We start from the raw sequence: 17854 nt of genomic DNA, 5'->3' as shown, positions 1-17854 counted from the left end.
CAACACACGCGGTGCTAATTATAAACGTGAAACAATGTGTTTCTTAATTGTTGAAAAATTATGACCCCCCTATTCCTCAAAGTGGTTTGGTCCACATGCTGTTTTCCGATGCGCGTGGCCACCGGCAGCTCTGTTTCAGTGACAGTCACCGATAGTGAGGACTCTAACCCTGACCCTAACCACACCAGTGTGTCAGAGACAGTAAGTCAGTTATTACCACACTTGTTCAACAAGCACAAGTTTGTAACAAGAAAAGTGACTTTTCTCCTGTTTTGTCCAAAATCAGCCTCTTTTTTTTTTTTTATCAGCACGCTGATTAAGCTAATAGCTGGTTAAGCTAATGGCTGGTTAAGCTAATATCTGGTTAAGCTAATGGCTGGTTAAGCTAATATCTGGTTAAGCTAATAGCCTATTAAGCTAATATCTGGTAAAGCTAATAGCCGGTTAAGCTAATGGCTGGTAAAGCTAATAGCTGGTTAAGCTAATAGCTGATTAAGCTAATATCTGGTAAAGCTAATGGCTGGTTAAGCTAATAGCTGATTAAGCTAATATCTGGTAAAGCTAATGGCTGGTTAAGCTAATATCTGGTAAAGCTAATGGCTGGTTAAGCTAATAGCTGATTAAGCTAATATCTGGTAAAGCTAATGGCTGGTTAAGCTAATATCTGGTAAAGCTAATGGCTGGTTAGGCTATTAGACGGTTAAGCTAATAGCCTATAGCTAATGATTGCTAACAAGCTCATTTTACTGACATTTTAAGTACGTACATAAGTATTTATTTCCAGATTTTTTATTATTATTTGTAGTTATCACCTTGACTTGATGTTCAGTTTGACAGATATCTAATTTCTAAAGTCAAAGATTGTTCGGTTTTGATTGTTAAAAAACTCCAATTAAAATCATCCCAACTTTTGGAATTTTCAACCAATTTTCACACAGTTTTGTTTGTCACGAGTGTCAGATGTGTTTTTACACAGCATGCTTCCTTACTTGTACGCTTGTGTGTGTTTTTTTTTTTTCATTTTCAATATCTCCCTCCAGGAGTTACTCTCTGAAATTGTTCACACTAATAACCTGTTAATGAGGACAATAAGCAGAAACACCAGTGGAGGCTCTGGGGAAATCTTTCTGTTCTATCAAATCTCCGTCGCTCAGAAAGTAAAACCTGAAACAGTTCAGATCTGGATCAACATGTTCTCTGTCTTTCTTTAGTCTCATCTGATGAGGAGTCCTGTATTTTCTCCATGTTTCTCCCAGTCTGAAGTCTTTTCTCACTCATTCTGCTTCACTGACTTCTGGAACCTTCTAGCTGAGGTTGGACACATTTTAGGGACATGAAGAAGAAGAAGGTCCTCCAAGGAATGAGCAGAGGGTTAAAGGCTCAAGCACACACCTTTAATGTCTGTAGAAAGGTTCACAGGAGGAAACCTGTCTGTCTGTCTGTCTGTCTGTCTGCCTCTGTCTGTCTGCCCCTGTCTGTCTGTCTGTCTGTCTGTCTGTCTGCCTGCCTGCCTGCCCCTCAGTCTGCACAGTGAACACACTGATCTGCAAACATGTCAGCAGCAGTTTGTCTCCTTCATGGATGCACACAGGTCACCATGTGTAGGGCTCAGCTCAGACCTGCCACCTGACGTCACCACGCGGTCACGCCTTCCCCCCACTGCGCATGTCCGTGAATATGTCCGTGTTTACCAGACTGAAGCTAGTTTCTCATTCGTCGTTTCCCCCAAACGCTGCAGGCCGAGAAACGTTTTCCTGCCGGTGTGTTGTTACTCAGACACATGCAGCTGTTTGATAGTCACTGGTTATGATAAGTTATAGATAGTTGTATGTTTTTATCTGACATGTTTTCACGTGTTTCAGGGCCTGCTGTCCTCCACTCTGCTCTGCACACCTGTGCAGGTGAAGCAAAGCAAAGACTGAAAGGTAGCTTTTAATGATGCATTCAGGATCCTGCTCAAGATGTGCAAATCACATGTTGGTGAGCATTTATGTTCCCACTTTTCATGCTGTGTTGAGGGATTTTATGTCTAAGTTTGTGTGCAGATGCAGCCATGATAGTTTCAGCTTGTGTTTTAAGTGACCACATCTCTTCATTGTTTTCCTTCTGTTTTATTTCATCCATATATTGATGCAGACTAATGTGTCTCATTAGAAACAGAACCAAGTGTGACACCAGGCTGTGTGAGAAGAGTCAGACCTGCACAGAACTGATCACCACACACAGCACAGATCCCTGTCAGACTGCCCTGACCCTATTATATATATTATATTTGGGTCCAAGATCATTTATTGCTTTGTAGGGTTTTAAAATCTATCCTTTGGCACACTGGAGGCCGGTGGAGGGCTTTAAGAACCGGTGTGAATAATAATAATAATAAGAAGAGTAATAATAATGATGATAATAATAATTAGAATTAAAATAATAATAATAATCTTTGAGGGGGGGCAGCTCTTCTCCCTTTTAAGTGGAGGCTCTGGCGGGCGTCCAATGTGAAACGCACTTCCCCGCCTCCCTCTGTTTTGGCTCCGTGGATGTGTGGCTGCGTATGTCGCCTCCTTTCCTTCACTAGTTCACTTCACTTCCCCCCACTGCTCACCTCCAGCGCCGGCGGCACGATGGCAGCGGCGGCCCCCAACCCGGAGGACTCGGCCAGAGGCGGCGGCGGCGGCGGTAGCGGAGGCGGAGGCGGCAGCGGCGGCGGCACACCCAGCGCCCTCGCCGGGGACGGGGACGCGGAGGAGACGGAGGACTTCACGTCCTCGTCGCACTGCTCGGAGCTCTCCAGGCGGCAGAACGAGCAGCGGAAGCAGGGCTTGTTCTGCGACGTGACGCTGGCCTTCAGCAGCGGGGCGGCCGCCGGGAGCGTCCAGAGCTGCGAGTTCTCGGCCCACAGGTCCGTCCTGGCCGCGGCCACCGATTATTTCACCCCCCTGCTGGGAGGACAGTTCTCCGAGTCCCTCACCGGACGGGTGGAGATGAAGGAGTGGAGCTCGGAGCTGGGGCCGGACCCGGACACGGTGGAGAGCGTCATCCAGTACATGTACACCGGAGAAATACGCGTCAGCACCTGCAACGTGCATGAAGTGCTGGAGCTGGCGGACAGGTATGGTGCGTTCACGGTCTCTGTTCTGTGTTCGTGTCACAAGGGGGGCTGTGATTTTTGAGGCCTTCAGTGGCTGCTGTGTTGTGTCGGGGCTCTGCTGTAGAAACAGACCAGCAGGATCTGGTTAACAGGAGCCGCTCGCTGTGTCTGACATCCTATCCTGTTTCTCAGGTTTCTCCTGCTGCAGCTCAAGGATTTCTGCGGCGAGTTCCTGAAGAAGAAGCTGAGCCTGACCAACTGCGTGGCGGTCCACAGTCTGGCCCACATGTACACCCTGGACCAGCTGGCTCTGCGGGCCGCCGACATGATCCGCCGCAACTTCCACAAGGTGATCCAGGACGAGGAGTTCTACACGCTGCCCTTCCACCTGGTCCGAGACTGGCTGTCCGACGCCGAGATCACGGTGGATTCGGAGGAGGTGCTGTTCGAGGCCGTGGTGAAGTGGGTGCAGAAGAACCCAGAGGAGCGAGGACGCTACTTTGAGGAGCTGTTCCGCCTCCTGAGGCTGCCTCAGATCAAGCCCACCTACCTGACCAGGGTGGTGAAGAACGAGCGGCTGGTGTCCGCCAACGAGGCCTGTCTGCGGCTGGTGTCCGAGGCCGTGGAGGGCCACGCCATCCGCTTCGAGAACCTCAAGTCAGCCGACATGGAGTTCTGGTCCTCGCACATGGCCTCCTTCCAGCCTCGCTTCGGCCAGAACATGGACGTCATCATGGTGGTGGGCGGCGTGTCGGAGGGCGGGGACTACCTGAGCGAGTGCGTGGGCTACTTCATTTACGAGGATCGTTGGGTCAACCTGCCGCACATCCACAACCACCTGGACGGCCACGCCATCGCCGCCACGGAGTCCCACGTCTACGTCGCCGGGTCCATGGAGCCAGGCTTTGCCAAGACGGTGGAGCGTTACAATCCAAACCGCAACACCTGGGAGCAGGTGAGCAACCTGACCACACGCAAGCACTCCTTTGGCCTCACCTGCATCAAGGATATACTGTACAGCATCGGCGGCCACGGGAACTTCAGCCCGGGCTTCAAAGATGTCAGCGTGTACGAGCCGGAGCAGGACAAGTGGCACAACCTGGAGTCTGCCCCCAAAATCCTGCGGGATGTGAAGGCGGTGAGCGTGGAGGACCGCTACGTGTACGTCACGGCACGCACGCCCGTCGACACGGATAACGACGATGGTCTGAAGACGGTGACGACTCGCTACGACACGGAGAGCCGCCAGTGGCAAGACGTGGACTCCCTGCCCCTGATCGACAACTACTGCATCTTCCAGATGGCCGTGGCCGCCACCAACTTCTACCACACGGCGTCCTGCTGCCCCAAGAGCTACACGGTGAGGGACGAGGTCGCCAAGCAGAAGATCAGCTTGCGCATCTCCGATGAGATCCTGGAGAGCCTTCCGCCAGAGGTCACCAGCATCGAGGGCGCCGCCATCTGCCACTTCGACGAGGACGTCTTCATCATCGGGGGCTGGAAGAACAGCGATGATGTGGACAAGCAGTACCGCAAGGAGGCCTACCGCTACTGCGCCGAGAGGAAGCGCTGGATGCTGCTGCCGCCCATGCCGCAGCCTCGCTGCAGAGCCACCGCCTGCCACGTCCGCATCCCGTACCGCTTCCTGTACGGCTGCCAGCGGTACCCCATGCCCCAGAACCTGGCCCGCCAGCGAGATCGCATGCAGCAGATGCAGCAGCTCCACCGGCGCACGCTCACCCTGCGCCGGCAGCTCCAGTCGCAGATCGAGTGCTGAGCATGAACTCGAGAAACTGTCCACCATCCACAACACGCCGCCGCTCCATAGCAACCATGTTCACCGACGCCTTCGCTCATACTCAACTCGCTCAGCAGGTCTCGTGTTGCTCCCATCAAACTGAACTCCGCGCCGTCACTTCGGCTCTCATGCTGTGCTGTGTTAATGGCTGATTCGTCGAAAGCCATGAAAGGTGTGATGAGCGGGTGCGTGCTGCCCGGCGGCGGTCCGAGGGGTGGGGGGGGGGGGGGGGGGTTATGGCGACTGTACACATGTGAATAAGAGTGTTATATAGCAGCCAACATCTGAATTTCCTTTTGTCAAGTATGTTGGTATATCTGTTTGTACATAAATAGTAAAAAGCTGTATATGTAAACATTTCTATGGATATTTTACATTCCTTTATCGTCTCGGAGAGGCTTTCTGACATTACTAATAACTGCATTCGCTTTTCCCGAAGCCTCGTTCCATTGTAACACTGTGACAATCTCCTCACCATCAGTACAAACGTACAAACTCGTGTCATATCCGCTCTATTAATGGCTCTGCTTGTTACTGTGCAGCCTCGACAAGTAAATATAGATTAACTCAGACAGGCTGTTGATCTTAAAATCCTGTAGACTAGTTTGCTTTTAGACTGCAGCTTCCCTTCAACGGTTGTACTGAGTATATTTCTGTATATCTCTCTCTCTTTTTTTCTTTTTTGTTTTGTTGCTCATGTGATACTTGAACGTTATGAATCTGACTCCGGGTTTCCGAAGAGGTGAAATGATGAGAGAGAGAAAACGAAATCATTCCTTTCCACTTTTCTCGACACTGAAACGTTTCTATTTGGCCAATCGGAGGCAAACGCTCAATCATTCCTCTTTTTTCGCTCAGAGTTTCTCCATTCAGTCAACACAAATCCAGAGAAAATGTGTGTACGTGTGAGTGCGGGAGTGTGTATGATCTGTGTTTGCAGAGTTTAGCTAGAACTGCACTTTCTCAAGTCTTACAGAAACATAGAGATTTAATTTACCATTGCACTTTGACTTATTTAGCTTATTTAATTTATATCATATCAGACAAGGTGATTGTATTTTGGAAATGCTGTGTTTAGCCAGGTTCCAGCCGGTATGAAAAAAAAAAAAACATGTTGTCGTTATTATTGTTTCCAACATTAAATGTCTCATAAACCTCATGTTATTGTTCTTGATTCCAGCCGGGTTTGTTGTAGAGACCTCTGCGTACTGTCGTCTCCTTTCACCCCTTAAAAAGACTTGGAAACGAGATGAAAAGGAATCGGACACATGGGCAAAACAAAAGGGATTGTTCTGTGAGTGTGATTCCCCCTCGCCTGTTACAGCTTGAAGGTTACAGGGTGCAGAAATGGTGTTTTATGACCAACAGAAGTAGCACTGCAACTATGGAGCAGCATCATCTGTGATTTGTTTAGCATGTGACAGTCTGACATTGTGTCCTTCTACTGGGTGTAAGAAATGCTAATGTCATCACATGCAATTAAAGTTGTTTTGTAAGACGGACGCTGGATCATTGCTTCCTTATTACTGACAAGTCTTAAACCAGTCAAACCTGCACTGTAATCACAGTTTTTGACTTTCACGATTTAAAACAGAACTTTTTCATGTTAAATTTATTCCCTTTGTAAACTCTAGTGGAGAGTTTACAAAGGGAATGGGAACCTTTAATCGGTGCCTTTGCCTGGGGGGGAAGAGACCTGACCGTCCCACCCCGCTTATGTAAGTGGTAGTGCTGCCTTCAGGTGCTTCTCACAGGCTCGCATTCAAAGCAACATCACACGAAAATAACTTCACTCACCTCAAGATAAGTTATCTCCACTTATATTAGAACTTTATCTCAGACTTCACTTTTAAGTCACTAAAATCAGTCACTAAAATGATGCGCAGTATACCAAATTGTCCTGGCGTTAATATCCGGTCTCTGAAAATCCCCACCCTTCCGGAAGCAGTGAAGGCAGCAGGGCCGCTGTAGCTAACGCTTCCGACACGTAGCGCCGTTAACGTTCCTCTGCAACGGAGGCGGACAACCGATGACACGGCTGTTTATCAAAGTAGGCTCAGCGGATCGATAACCCATCAGAGGAAAATGGTAATGTTATTCAGCCTGGACCAAAATAAAGCAGCAAACACCAGCGAAGTTACAATCAATCAAGCTAGCTTAGCGCAGCTAGCTTAGCTCTGTGTTGTGCTACTGTTGCTAACGCTAGCTAACGTCAGCGGTACGCGAATGTGGCCTTTGTTAGCCGGACTGTGTCTGAAAAATACAGCAAACCAACTGGTTTTTATTATTATTAGTTATTATGGCTGCACTGGGCGTGTTTGGGTGCCGGGAAATGTGCAGCTAGCGTGTAGTTTGGCTAAATGAAGTTGATGCTAGCACCTGACTGGTTAGCTAACCGTCTGCCCACCTGGACAGAGATGAGGAAGAGGAAGAGGATGAAGATGCGTTTTGCAAAACTGAAACGTGGGAATGTTGTGTACTTGATCACTGTGTCTTTTAGTGGGATTAACACATGTTTCCAACGCTCAGATTCCAGAGTTGTCCAACCCGTCGGTGTGCATGAGGGACCCTCAGAGGGTGCAGGAGATCCTGCAGTCCATGGTGAAGGCTGGCTCCAACACCGTGCAGGTAAACCACACCTGCGACAGGTTTGAATGCCTCCGTGTCTATCTTCTGCCCTTCATGCACAGTGTGAATAATCTGCATCTTCTATTTCTCCTCCAGGTGATCTCAGACTTTGACATGACTCTCACCAGGTTTGCACACAATGGCAAGAGGTGCCCCACCTGCCACAGTGAGTCCTGCTTCCCTTCAGTTTGTCACTCACTTCACCTGAAGGCTGTTTCATGGCCCTGACATGTTGTTCTGTCTGCAGATATCCTTGACAACAGTAAACTCATCTCCAAGGACTGCAAAGAAAAGGTAAGAATGGATTCTTTTGTCTGCAGAGACTTCTTAGAGATATTTCTGTGTTTCATTCTTGCTTGATCATTTAAAAAAAATAACTTTTCAGAGTGTTTATGCTCAAATCTTAAGCAGGAGACCACAAACACACTTTATTTAACCTTTCTTGTGAGTAATTCATTCACTTTGCCTGTCTTCTATAGTCTGTCTGCCCTCTGGTGGGCAAAAGGAAGAATGAACACAAACAGATGATCTGTTACAGCTCAGTGTTTGTTCTTTATGTTGTTAAATCTTCTTTCCCCACTCACACCACACGTTGTTTTGCTCGTTCATTCTTAAAAACAAAGACACACGTGGATCATCTATGAAATGCACCCTTGTGGTTTCCCTCTGAGTCAATTTGGGTAAAAAGCAGCAGTTTTCCAGATGTTTTATGAGCTCGGTGCAGTTTTCCAGATGTTTTATGAGCTCGGTACAGTTTTCTGATCGTTGTCGTGCCTCCGTCAGCTGAAGGAGCTGCTCAACACGTACTACCCCATAGAGATCGACTCTTCGCGGCCAGTAGAGGAGAAGCTGCCCCTGATGGTGGAGTGGTCAGTGTCTCATACAGCTTTTACTACAAGTATGACTTTCTGTACTTGAGTGTGATTATACGTCTGTGCTGCTCCTACACGCCACAGGTGGACTAAAGCCCACGAAATCCTGGTCCAGCAGGAGATCAGGAAAGACCTGCTGTCCGTGGTGGTGCGGGAGTCTGACGCCATGCTGAGGTGAGAAAACCTGGAACCAGGAAGTCTGTCAGATAGTCCAGATGTTAAACGGTTCGATGATGTAATCTACTCGTGTGTTTGCAGGGAGGGCTACCAGCTCTTCTTCGACCACCTGCATGAGCACAGCATCCCTCTGCTCATCTTCTCTGCTGGGATCGGAGACATCCTAGAGGAGGTCATCCGCCAGGCCGGCGTCTTCCACCCCAACGTCAAGGTCTTCTCCAACTACATGGACTTCGATGAGACTGTGAGTAGAGTTGCTGCGTCACAAACCACGACTCGATCCCCACACCGGGGGCCTGAAGTAACGTGTCTGACTGCTGCTCTGCTGCTGCAGGGAGTGTTGAGGGCCTTCAAGGGAGAGCTGATCCACATCTACAACAAAAGGGAAGGCGCGCTGCTCAACACCGGCCACTTCCAGGAGCTGCGGACACGACCCAACGTGCTGCTGATGGGAGACTCTCTGGGAGACCTGACCATGGCTGACGGGGTGCAGGACATGGAAAACATCCTCAAAATCGGCTTCCTCAACGACAAGGTAAATAAAAAGCACACACACTCCTTCCTGTGAGCCACCAGGGGACCTTATGTCAGAAACAATCTGAGTTTGATTTGTTCCATGAATCACACACATGATGTTTGATAGTTCGAAGATGATCTTAACCCTTGATGGTGTTCGGGTTTGTGGACCCGATTTCATCCGTTTTTATGTTCTTCATCAAAAGAAAAACTATACGATTAATCATTTTTTCAGACTCATTGGCCTTGACTCATATTGATGAGTCTGAGTTTGAAAAAATAATTAATCGTATCATTTTGCTCTTGATAAAGAAATGAAAACGGGTCCCACAGACCAGAACACCATACAGGGGTTAAAGTCAGTTTGTGGTTAAGATGGTAAAGTACCATTTAGTTTGGTGTGAAGCCGCTTGGTGAGCTACACCCTCTCCTCACCTGCTAGCTAGCGAGCTAACGTGGCGTTATCTGACCTGATGTGTTTCTTCAGTGACTTTTATCAGCCAAAGAAGGAGCAGACTGCACACACCACAGCTGCAGCACTGCTAGATAACTGGACGCCACTTCTAAGATGTCAACATGTGTCGTCGTTCTAATTATGTCTTGTTAAAGTACTTCAGACAAACATCATGTGTGAGATTCATGGAACAATTCCAATCAGAAAACTCGTCTCTTGCTGTTGAACACTGAGACGAATGTCAGAACACAAACAGTCACATCTGCCGTTTCAGGAGATTTTATTTGGATCATCAAACACATTTACAGAATTTCCTCCAAAGTCTTTTCATTATTAGACGTTTGTGCAGTTCAGGTTTGAGCCACATGAGGGAGCCTGCTGGTATTTTTAATAACTAAAGGTTCCTGCAGATCAGAGCCTGTTAACTCTGCAGAAAAATGCACTTATTTAGTCTCATTTCCAGAGCAAACTGGGGCTTAAATGACCTTTTTACTGCAACAGTAAAAAGGTCATTTAAGCCCCAGTTTGTTCTCCATGTGGTTTATAGATGAGGTCTGTGTAGAACTGGTCATCATGGGAAAGTTGTCTGGTCTCTTCTCTCTCAGGTGGAGGAGAGGAAGCAGTCGTACCTGGACTCTTATGACATAGTGTTGGTGAAGGATGAGACCTTGGACGTCCCGAACGCCGTACTGCTCTACCTCACCGGCAACAAGTGAAGCGACACCTGAGAAAAACCTCGGGCCACTTGGTGTCAAACATTCATCCGCCGCCATCAGCTGAGGAGGCCGCTGGTCACAACGGACCCGACGAGGGCTTACTGACAACCAGCTAAGAACGAAACGATTATTTTCTAAAACTATTGACGAGTTCAGTCGACAGCAGCAGCTCACCCTTTCCCGTCTCTGTCTCTCGGCCTTCCTCTCACGTCTCTGGTGAGCTGCCTGTGGACTGTACTGCATGTGATGGGAGCCAGATTTGCACCGTCTACCTACTGTGCAGCATGTAAAGTGTGTGTGTGGTTATGGGTTGGTTTGTTTTTCATTTGTTTGGGGGAAGACTGGCTTTGTCAGACAGTGTTGGTCTTCATATAGGATGTAATGATAAAGGGAAAGAAGAACGCACAACAGAAATGGCAGCACTTGACTCAAACCCACCTCCAACTTTACCCTGAAACCTTAAGTTTTTAAAACATTTTATCACAGTGTCAGGGCCTCCGTATTGTCAAACACACAGTACAGGTTGTATTTTTTATAGAAACTGTTTTTCTTACGTAATACCACAGTGACATTAACTGAAACTAAACTATTTTCAAGCCTGAGCCCCAATTTTACATATTTTAGGTTCTGCTGTCAAACCTGCTGCAACGTGATCCTTTGGGACAACTGCACCTGATCACAGTAGGTCCACTAAAAGAGCTTGTTTGATCCACTGACAGGTTCAGAGTGATGACAGCATCATGGAAAGGATCCCTACAGAGAGAGACCTGGAAGATCCTTTTGGTTTAACCACAAACAGCCGTTATATCGCTCTCTGCGATATAAGAGACCAAGGAGCTAAAATCCCTGTTTTAGTGAATGTAGTCTGGTGTGTGTGCTGTTTGTGGTTAAACCAAAAGGATCTTCCAGGTCTCTCTCTGTAGGGATCCTTTCCATGATGCTGTCACACACTTAGAATAACACTCTGAGCCTGTCAGTGGATCAAACAAGCTCTTTTAGTGGACCTACTGTGAGCAGGTGCAGTTGTCCCAAAGGATCACGTTACAAATCTTTCTCGGCTGAGGCGATCTGGATCACTCCCTAACGTTTTTGTACCTGCATATGTAAAAAAAAAAAAATGGGGCCCAGGTTTATTATTATTAGTTCCTTTAGCTGTAAAATAAATAGTTGATCAGAAATAAAAATGACAACTATTTAGTAAGGCAGAGGTCATCTTTTGTAAGAGCTACCTCAGTGTTTCAGTATTACAAAGAAAAACGAAACAAGATTTCCAGACTTTTGTTAGTATGTTTCATGATTTCATGTCATTTTAACTGTACGGTTATGATTCAAATGTCTGTTTCTGAAAAACAAGTCATCAAAAACAGAGTTTACACTGTTTGCAAAACTAACATTAATTATTTTTTTCTCCAAGTGTCATTTGTGGAAAACAAGCCACGTACAGATTTTTTTGTCCACGCTCATTACCTCTTCATATGTTCCAACGTGTCTGAAATAAAATGTGGTTTCACCTGATTCTGACTGTTTCCTTTAAAAATGTTAAAACCTTTTTTTGTTACAATAAATTTAGGGACTGAATTAAAAATCTACCAAACTAATTTACAAAAACATCTCTGTACATGAACAGTGTGGAAGAAACATCTGTATTTTATTATAAAACTGTTTTACACTCATATACAGCTCCACCAGTGGTTTTTCCATCAGGCCCTGCTTTCACCACTAATATACTGAACAGAATATTCTGGAGGAAGAGCCCAAACGCTTCGGTTTGACGTCTGACTACAGAATAGTTTCACATTTTTAACGTGTCCTGCACTCGACTGACTCCTAAATCACAGCTGCTGTCTTTCGCCGTTATTCGGACAGGTTCCACCTCAGCGAGGTGCCCCCCCCACCCCCCTACAACTCATCCCGTCTCACTTGTTCAGAGTCCGAATCCTCAACACTCAGTTCATCTTCCACAATCTTCCCGTCCTTATTGCTGTCCTGGTTGTTGAACATGTCCTTGATGATGCTGTCGGCGTCGACCCCCGGCCGAAGGCGACCTTTGCCCTCTTTAGTCTGGAGCATGATGAAGGCTGAAAACTGGGGACGACAGGAGACGCTGTTAGAGTTCGTAGCTTCTGATGGGTGAAGCCGATGATGGAGAGCGTCTCTTACCTCCTCCAGAGGGACCTCTTTGTCTCCGTTGAGGTCCATGGCAGGGAAGAGGGGGTCGGGGCTGTCTCCTAACCACACGAACATGTAGCCCTCAGGCACGCCCCGCTGCAGCCGCACCAACTCCAGCTCAAAGAAGAGCACGGCGCTGCTGGGGACGGATCCAGCTGCAGACGGGAGGGAGAGCATGATTCAGGTTTAACAGCGTGAGCAGAGGGAGACCTGACCTCCTGGACCACCTGGTCACTGACCTCCATCCTCGCCGTGTCCCCAGTGAGGCGGTACGAGCACCTCCCTCTTCTCGCCCTCACACATGCCGCTCAGGCCGCGCTCCAGACCCGGGATCACCTTGTTCGCTCCGAGAGTCGTGATGGAAGGCGAGTCGTAGTCGTCCCTGGAACAGACACACACAGCAGCAGATCTAAATAAAATCTAATAAATATAACTTTGCCATGCGGGCACGTGTGCTGTTGTCACGGATACGGTAAGATGTCTGAGGAGCCAGCAATGATTACATGCAGGAACCAGCGGCAGCAGCAGGAGGAGGAGGAGGAGGAGGAGCAGTGAGGCAGAGTGAAGAGCAGAGGGCGCTCACGAGGAGTACAGCAGGGTGCCGTCCATCAGGGAGCAGTTGTAACGGTACTGGATCAGATCGTCAGCGCCGCTGGTCACGCCGCACTCCTGAGGCTTGTGGGTGACTTTGATCTGGACCGAGTCTTTGGGGTTGTGGAAATCAATGACGTGGATGTCGAAGACGAGCACAGCAGAGCCGGGAATCAGGTCTCCTGCAGCAGATTAACGTGGATTAAACAGGGCAGCGCTGCAAACGGGAAAAAACACACACAGTCTGAATCCTCTCACCAACTCCTTCCTCTCCATACGCCATGTGAGGAGGGACGGTGACCCTCCTCTTCTCCCCCATGCACAGCCCCAGCAGAGCTTTGTCCATCCCTCGGATCACGTAGCCCATCCCGATGTAGGTGTTGTAGGTGCTGTTTCGCTGGTAGCTGTCAAGGGAGGCGTTAGTGACACGAGACGTTAAGAGACGTTCGTCGTCTCTCCTCACATTAAAGCTTCTCACTGTTCTAACACTTTGAATAATGAATATAATCGACTGATCTTTGAGAACTTTGCCTGTTTCATGCACGATTAACCTGATTAAACAGAAGGCTGACAGCAGCAGTGACACGTCTGACCCATCTTAAACAACAAATCCCTCTAAACTCTTGACAGACAGATGAACATCCAGTGTTTTTCTACTAAAGTTCATTAACATGCATCAAAATCTACCAATAAAATCAAATCACAGAAGCATGGTGTTTAAACCATAAATACAAACTACTGACCGTCAATAAGACCTTTCATTTATATCTTCATGTGTTCTGCAACCTAAATCTAACATTTTTCACAAGCCATGACTTGAGTAACGCCTGAGGGTCTGACTAATACCTGGAACAGTCTTTTCCATCCCATTAGGTTCTTACGCAACTGAAACGTTCACAGATAGGACGTGGCAACAGGAGATACTCTAGTCCTTTGGCTCAGCTGTTAGCCACAAAGCTAATGCTATGTTAGCCACAAAGCTAATGCTATGTTAGCCACAAAGCTAATGCTATGTTAGCCACAAAGCTAATGCTATGTTAGCCACAAAGCTAATGCTATGATAGCAAGATTCAACATAAATAACTCCACGGCTGACAAACAGTAAATCTAATTTGACAGCAGCAGCAGCAGCAGCTAACCAGCTGTGTCACTGCCCCCACATCAACATGAAGACTTCCACAAACAAACGACCGGCTGTGTAACGTTACTGATGCTGCGGCCTTCAGGATTGTTGTCCTGATGTTTCCTACGCAGACAGTTTTTAAAGATGGCCGACAAAAGCTCCAGATCACAGGCCGGATCATTCGTGTGTGAACCGTTCAAAGGTGTGATCGGAGAGATCAGTCTACTTCCTGCAGCTTGTGTGTTACAGTGTTTACATGAGGACCTGAAGGAGGACACTCACTGCTGGAAAGAAGTTGTTCACATGTTCTATAAGTTGTAAACAGCAGCTCTGACTGTGTGCCTGTTGCTAAGAAAAGTTATTTAATAAAGCCAGAGCATTAATTTAGAGCAGTGAGGAGACTCAGACACCCAGCAGCCAATCAGATTGGAGTATTCACCAACAACTAACTGAGTTCTGTTGTTGCTTATTTGTTTTCTCATGAATTACTCTTGAATGCATTAATTCTGTGGTGGAAATGACGGCATGCCCTTAAATAAAGTTTGGATCAGCACCTGGAGTCGAAGGCCGTGCCGTCCTGGAAGGTGCCGTTGTAGTGGTAGCGGATGTAATCTCCAGACACCGTCCGCCGGTCGCAGCCTTCAGGGACCTCCTTCACCTCCACGATCAGGTCGTCCTTCAGGTTAAAGACGTCGACCATGAGCACCTCGAACACCAGCGTGGCCTGGGGAGGGATCCGCGTCCCTGTGGGGGCAAAAAGGACATTAATTATATTATATTATATTATATTATAATATTATATTATATTATATTATATTCATTTCACGGTTTAAGATTTGGGTTTTACATCTGACCAACTCTAGCTGGATTTGTTTTGTCTTGTTTTCAATAAAAGATGATTTTTAGAGAAAAATAGATTTTTTTTTTGGTATTTTCACGTGTTTCCAATATTACGTAATTAAAATACATGACATACTTTGATCATGTTTAAATAATAAGTCATTCAACAGAGGGATATTGACTGATTGGTTGATTGGTATTGGAGTGATTCCAGGTTTTGTGGTCCAGCTAAGATCCCTAAGATCAGATGGCATCATTAGTTAGTACCAGAGCCGCTCTCTCCGTACGCCAGGAAGGGCGGGACGATGATGACCCTCCTCTCCCCCACACACATGCCCTTCAGGCCCTCCTCCATGCCTTTGATCAGGTGGCCTTTCCCCAGGTAGGTGTCATAGGTTTGGTTCCTCGAGTAACTGGAAGAAGCAGATTCAGAGTTGAACCATGAAAACAGAGAAGAGACCCCCCCCCACCCCCCCACATCCCATCCTGCAGCCTCACCTGGAGTCGAAGGGGGCTCCACACAGCAGGGTGCCGTTATACTGGTAACGGACAAAATCTGACGGTGCGGCGGCGCGGCTGCAGTGTGCAGGTTTGCTGAGAACGCGGATCTGGACTTTGTCCTCGGTGCTCCAGATGTCCAGCAGGAGGACGTCATACACCAACACCGCGTCGGGGGGGATCACTCCACCTGCCACACACACACCACAGATTGGCATAAACCGGCACAGGGAGGGCGACCACCAGAGCGCCGACGCCACCTGAGCGTTTATGTGCACCTGTCCCGATGCTGCCGTAGGCCAGGTGTGGGGGGATGGTGATCCTCCGGCGCTCGTTGACACACATGCCCTGAAGACCGCGGTCCATCCCCGTGATGAGTCTGCCCAGGCCCACCTGGCTGATGAAGGCTTTGCCTCGGTCATGACTGCAGACGGGTCATCGATGGAGTCCGGAGGAGGAGGAGGAGGAGGAGGAGGAGGAGGAGGCAGGAATGTCCAAACAGACGGAGAGAAGCAGAGGTTCATGCCAGGGTGCTATAATGTTTTTATGGAGCCATAAAATCAGCATCCAATGTTCCACCACATCAGCAGGAACATTTAAAGGGTCATTTAAAGGTTTTTTTTAAATCTTAAAAACCTAGAAAGTTATTTGACACATGATAACAGATATGCATCATCATAAGAGCTGGAAAACTCAACCCTGCAGTTATCAGCTGGTCACCGGATCACTGGATCACTGGATCACTGCAGATGTGACCGACACGTCTGCAGCTGGTTTGTCAGCTGCACTAATCGTCTGTGAATCCATCAGAGAAACTTCTGCAGGACCTCTGACACCATATTGTCTCCATGATACTGAACAGTAGCACCAGTTTACTCTCTTTCTTTCTGCAGGACATCATTCTGCTGAGTGCTTAGTGTCATAGTCTTCGCACGTGAAAATAACAAACACAGTCACGTGGTTTGAGCTCTGAGTGACATAAGTAGCATTAAACTTAGTATTTCGCTGTAACTTCACCTGGAGTCAAACTTTTTCCCGTCTGCGTGGAAGGAGCCGTTGAAGTGATACCGGATGAAGTCTTCCGTCTGCACCTCCCGCGGACAGACCCTCGGTACCTCGTACCGGTCCACTATCACGTCCACCAGCGGCCCGGGGCTGCAGCTCACAGCGGCGGCGTGGAGGACGAACACAACCCAAGATATCGTCAGATCCATCGGGGGAGAGCTGTGCTAATATCCGCGGAGAGAGCCCGTCTGCTCCGGTGAGCCAGCGGGGAGGAAAGTCTGCTGCACCGAGACAGGCCACTTCCTGTTAAGGCTACAAAATAAAAGCCTTTAAAAAAAAACAAACACGGAACGTGAAGAAACGGACATTTTAAATGTTAAAAACTTATCACTTATTACTTATCGCTTATCACTCAGACAGTGGTGGAATAAGCACTCTACTTTCTAAAAATGCTTTAAGTGGAAGCTCTGATTCAAAATGTCACATAAATAAAGGTACAACATTATCAGCTAAACACCGCGGTGATGCTAGTTAGTTAAATTAACTAGCTAAACTAGTTAAATTAACTTCTGACCTACAGGTAAAAACGTCCACCATAACAAAAGTTACATCCAGAGAAAAGTAGGCACGGTGAACAAATATAGATAAGTAGAAATCACCTATTAGTTTGTGAACCGCAGTTTCGTTGCGAGGCCTCAATCAAACATTTCAAAAGTCGCCATCTTGGTTTTGGAACCAGAAGTAACGTTCCTTCCGCAAAGAGCCCGCGTCTGATTGGTTAGATTCAGACAAGAGCGTCTCTGATTGGTCAGTGAGCAGGTAGTCCCGCCCTAAAGCCTCCCTTACTTCCTGGTGTATCTTTCACTAAATGGGACCATAATTTACTACATGAACATCCTGCTGTGCTGAAGAAGACCGTAAACTAGAGACTGAGAGCAGAAACTCAGCAGGAAAATGTTCACTGAGCTGATAAATCAGGAGAGAAGTCGTTTTCTCATGGATTTAGAGTTTGGAGCCGGTGGAGTCGCCCCCTGCTGGATAGTTGACATTGATCAGGTTGCACAAATCCATTAACCAGTCAGCCTACAATCAATCAAACACGTCATTTATTAAATAAAAGATATAAAAAAAGAGAGGAAGTTTGTCTCATCTTATCCGAATCAAAGTGTTTTCTTCACTTGGTAGAACAAAGGAACTATTGTAGGTTAAAGTTAAAGTTGACTTCTTTTATAAAAAAAAAAAAAAAAACACAGTACTTGAGAATAAGAATAAGATCAACTTTATTGATCCTGAAGGAAAATGCTTTGCCAGAGTACAGAACAAAGTGGACGCAACAATACAAACGTTAAATACAAAGTGTAAAGTGTCTAAAGTGAAAAACA

At 47.3% G+C, this 17854-nt stretch overlaps 3 protein-coding genes across 3 annotated transcripts; 2 read left to right on the top strand and 1 right to left on the bottom strand.

Moving 5' to 3' along the window:
* Positions 1 to 2534: 2534 nt before the first annotated feature.
* On the top strand, positions 2535 to 5026 carry LOC139216444 (kelch-like protein 11). Its single transcript, XM_070847558.1, has 2 exons — positions 2535 to 3106; positions 3278 to 5026. The coding sequence occupies exons 1-2, from the start codon at positions 2535 to 2537 to the stop codon at positions 4860 to 4862; spliced, it is 2157 nt and encodes a 718-aa protein (XP_070703659.1). The 3' UTR covers positions 4863 to 5026.
* Positions 5027 to 6854: 1828 nt separating this feature from the next.
* Positions 6855 to 11831, top strand: LOC139216501 (cytosolic 5'-nucleotidase 3-like). The gene is made up of 9 exons (XM_070847639.1): positions 6855 to 6971; positions 7413 to 7511; positions 7608 to 7677; positions 7759 to 7805; positions 8295 to 8380; positions 8468 to 8557; positions 8642 to 8804; positions 8895 to 9095; positions 10136 to 11831. Exons 1-9 carry the CDS (start codon positions 6969 to 6971, stop codon positions 10244 to 10246), a joined length of 870 nt encoding a protein of 289 aa, XP_070703740.1. The 5' UTR covers positions 6855 to 6968; the 3' UTR covers positions 10247 to 11831.
* Positions 11832 to 11885: 54 nt separating this feature from the next.
* On the bottom strand, positions 11886 to 16689 carry fkbp10a (FKBP prolyl isomerase 10a). Its single transcript, XM_070847824.1, has 10 exons — positions 16485 to 16689; positions 15746 to 15891; positions 15468 to 15657; positions 15237 to 15382; positions 14684 to 14873; positions 13265 to 13410; positions 12999 to 13188; positions 12655 to 12797; positions 12407 to 12570; positions 11886 to 12331 (listed from the first exon to the last, which is right to left on the bottom strand). Exons 1-10 carry the CDS (start codon positions 16679 to 16681, stop codon positions 12146 to 12148), a joined length of 1698 nt encoding a protein of 565 aa, XP_070703925.1. The 5' UTR covers positions 16682 to 16689; the 3' UTR covers positions 11886 to 12145.
* Between the last annotated feature and the right edge of the window lie 1165 nt (positions 16690 to 17854).

This window comes from Pempheris klunzingeri, chromosome 17, assembly GCF_042242105.1.
Source record: "Pempheris klunzingeri isolate RE-2024b chromosome 17, fPemKlu1.hap1, whole genome shotgun sequence".
NCBI lineage: Eukaryota > Metazoa > Chordata > Actinopteri > Acropomatiformes > Pempheridae > Pempheris > Pempheris klunzingeri.
The sequence above is the reverse complement of the archived record's forward strand: the minus strand, read 5'-3'. Positions and strand labels throughout refer to the sequence as shown.

Bases quoted from the DNA above. Each gene is read 5' to 3' on its own strand.
- LOC139216444 (XM_070847558.1), top strand. From the start codon at position 2,535: ATGTGTGGCTGCGTATGTCGCCTCCTTTCCTTCACTAGTTCACTTCAC. The intron at 3,107-3,277 runs GTATGGTGCGTT...CCTGTTTCTCAG, and splicing joins GTGCTGGAGCTGGCGGACAG to GTTTCTCCTGCTGCAGCTCA.
- LOC139216501 (XM_070847639.1), top strand. The intron at 7,678-7,758 runs GTGAGTCCTGCT...TTCTGTCTGCAG, and splicing joins GAGGTGCCCCACCTGCCACA to ATATCCTTGACAACAGTAAA. The intron at 8,558-8,641 runs GTGAGAAAACCT...GTGTGTTTGCAG, and splicing joins GAGTCTGACGCCATGCTGAG to GGAGGGCTACCAGCTCTTCT.
- fkbp10a (XM_070847824.1), bottom strand. From the start codon at position 16,681: ATGGATCTGACGATATCTTGGGTTGTGTTCGTCCTCCACGCCGCCGCT. The intron at 15,892-16,484 runs GTGAAGTTACAG...ACCCGTCTGCAG, and splicing joins GGGAAAAAGTTTGACTCCAG to TCATGACCGAGGCAAAGCCT. The intron at 14,874-15,236 runs GTACTAACTAAT...TTGCCCCCACAG, and splicing joins GTACGGAGAGAGCGGCTCTG to GGACGCGGATCCCTCCCCAG.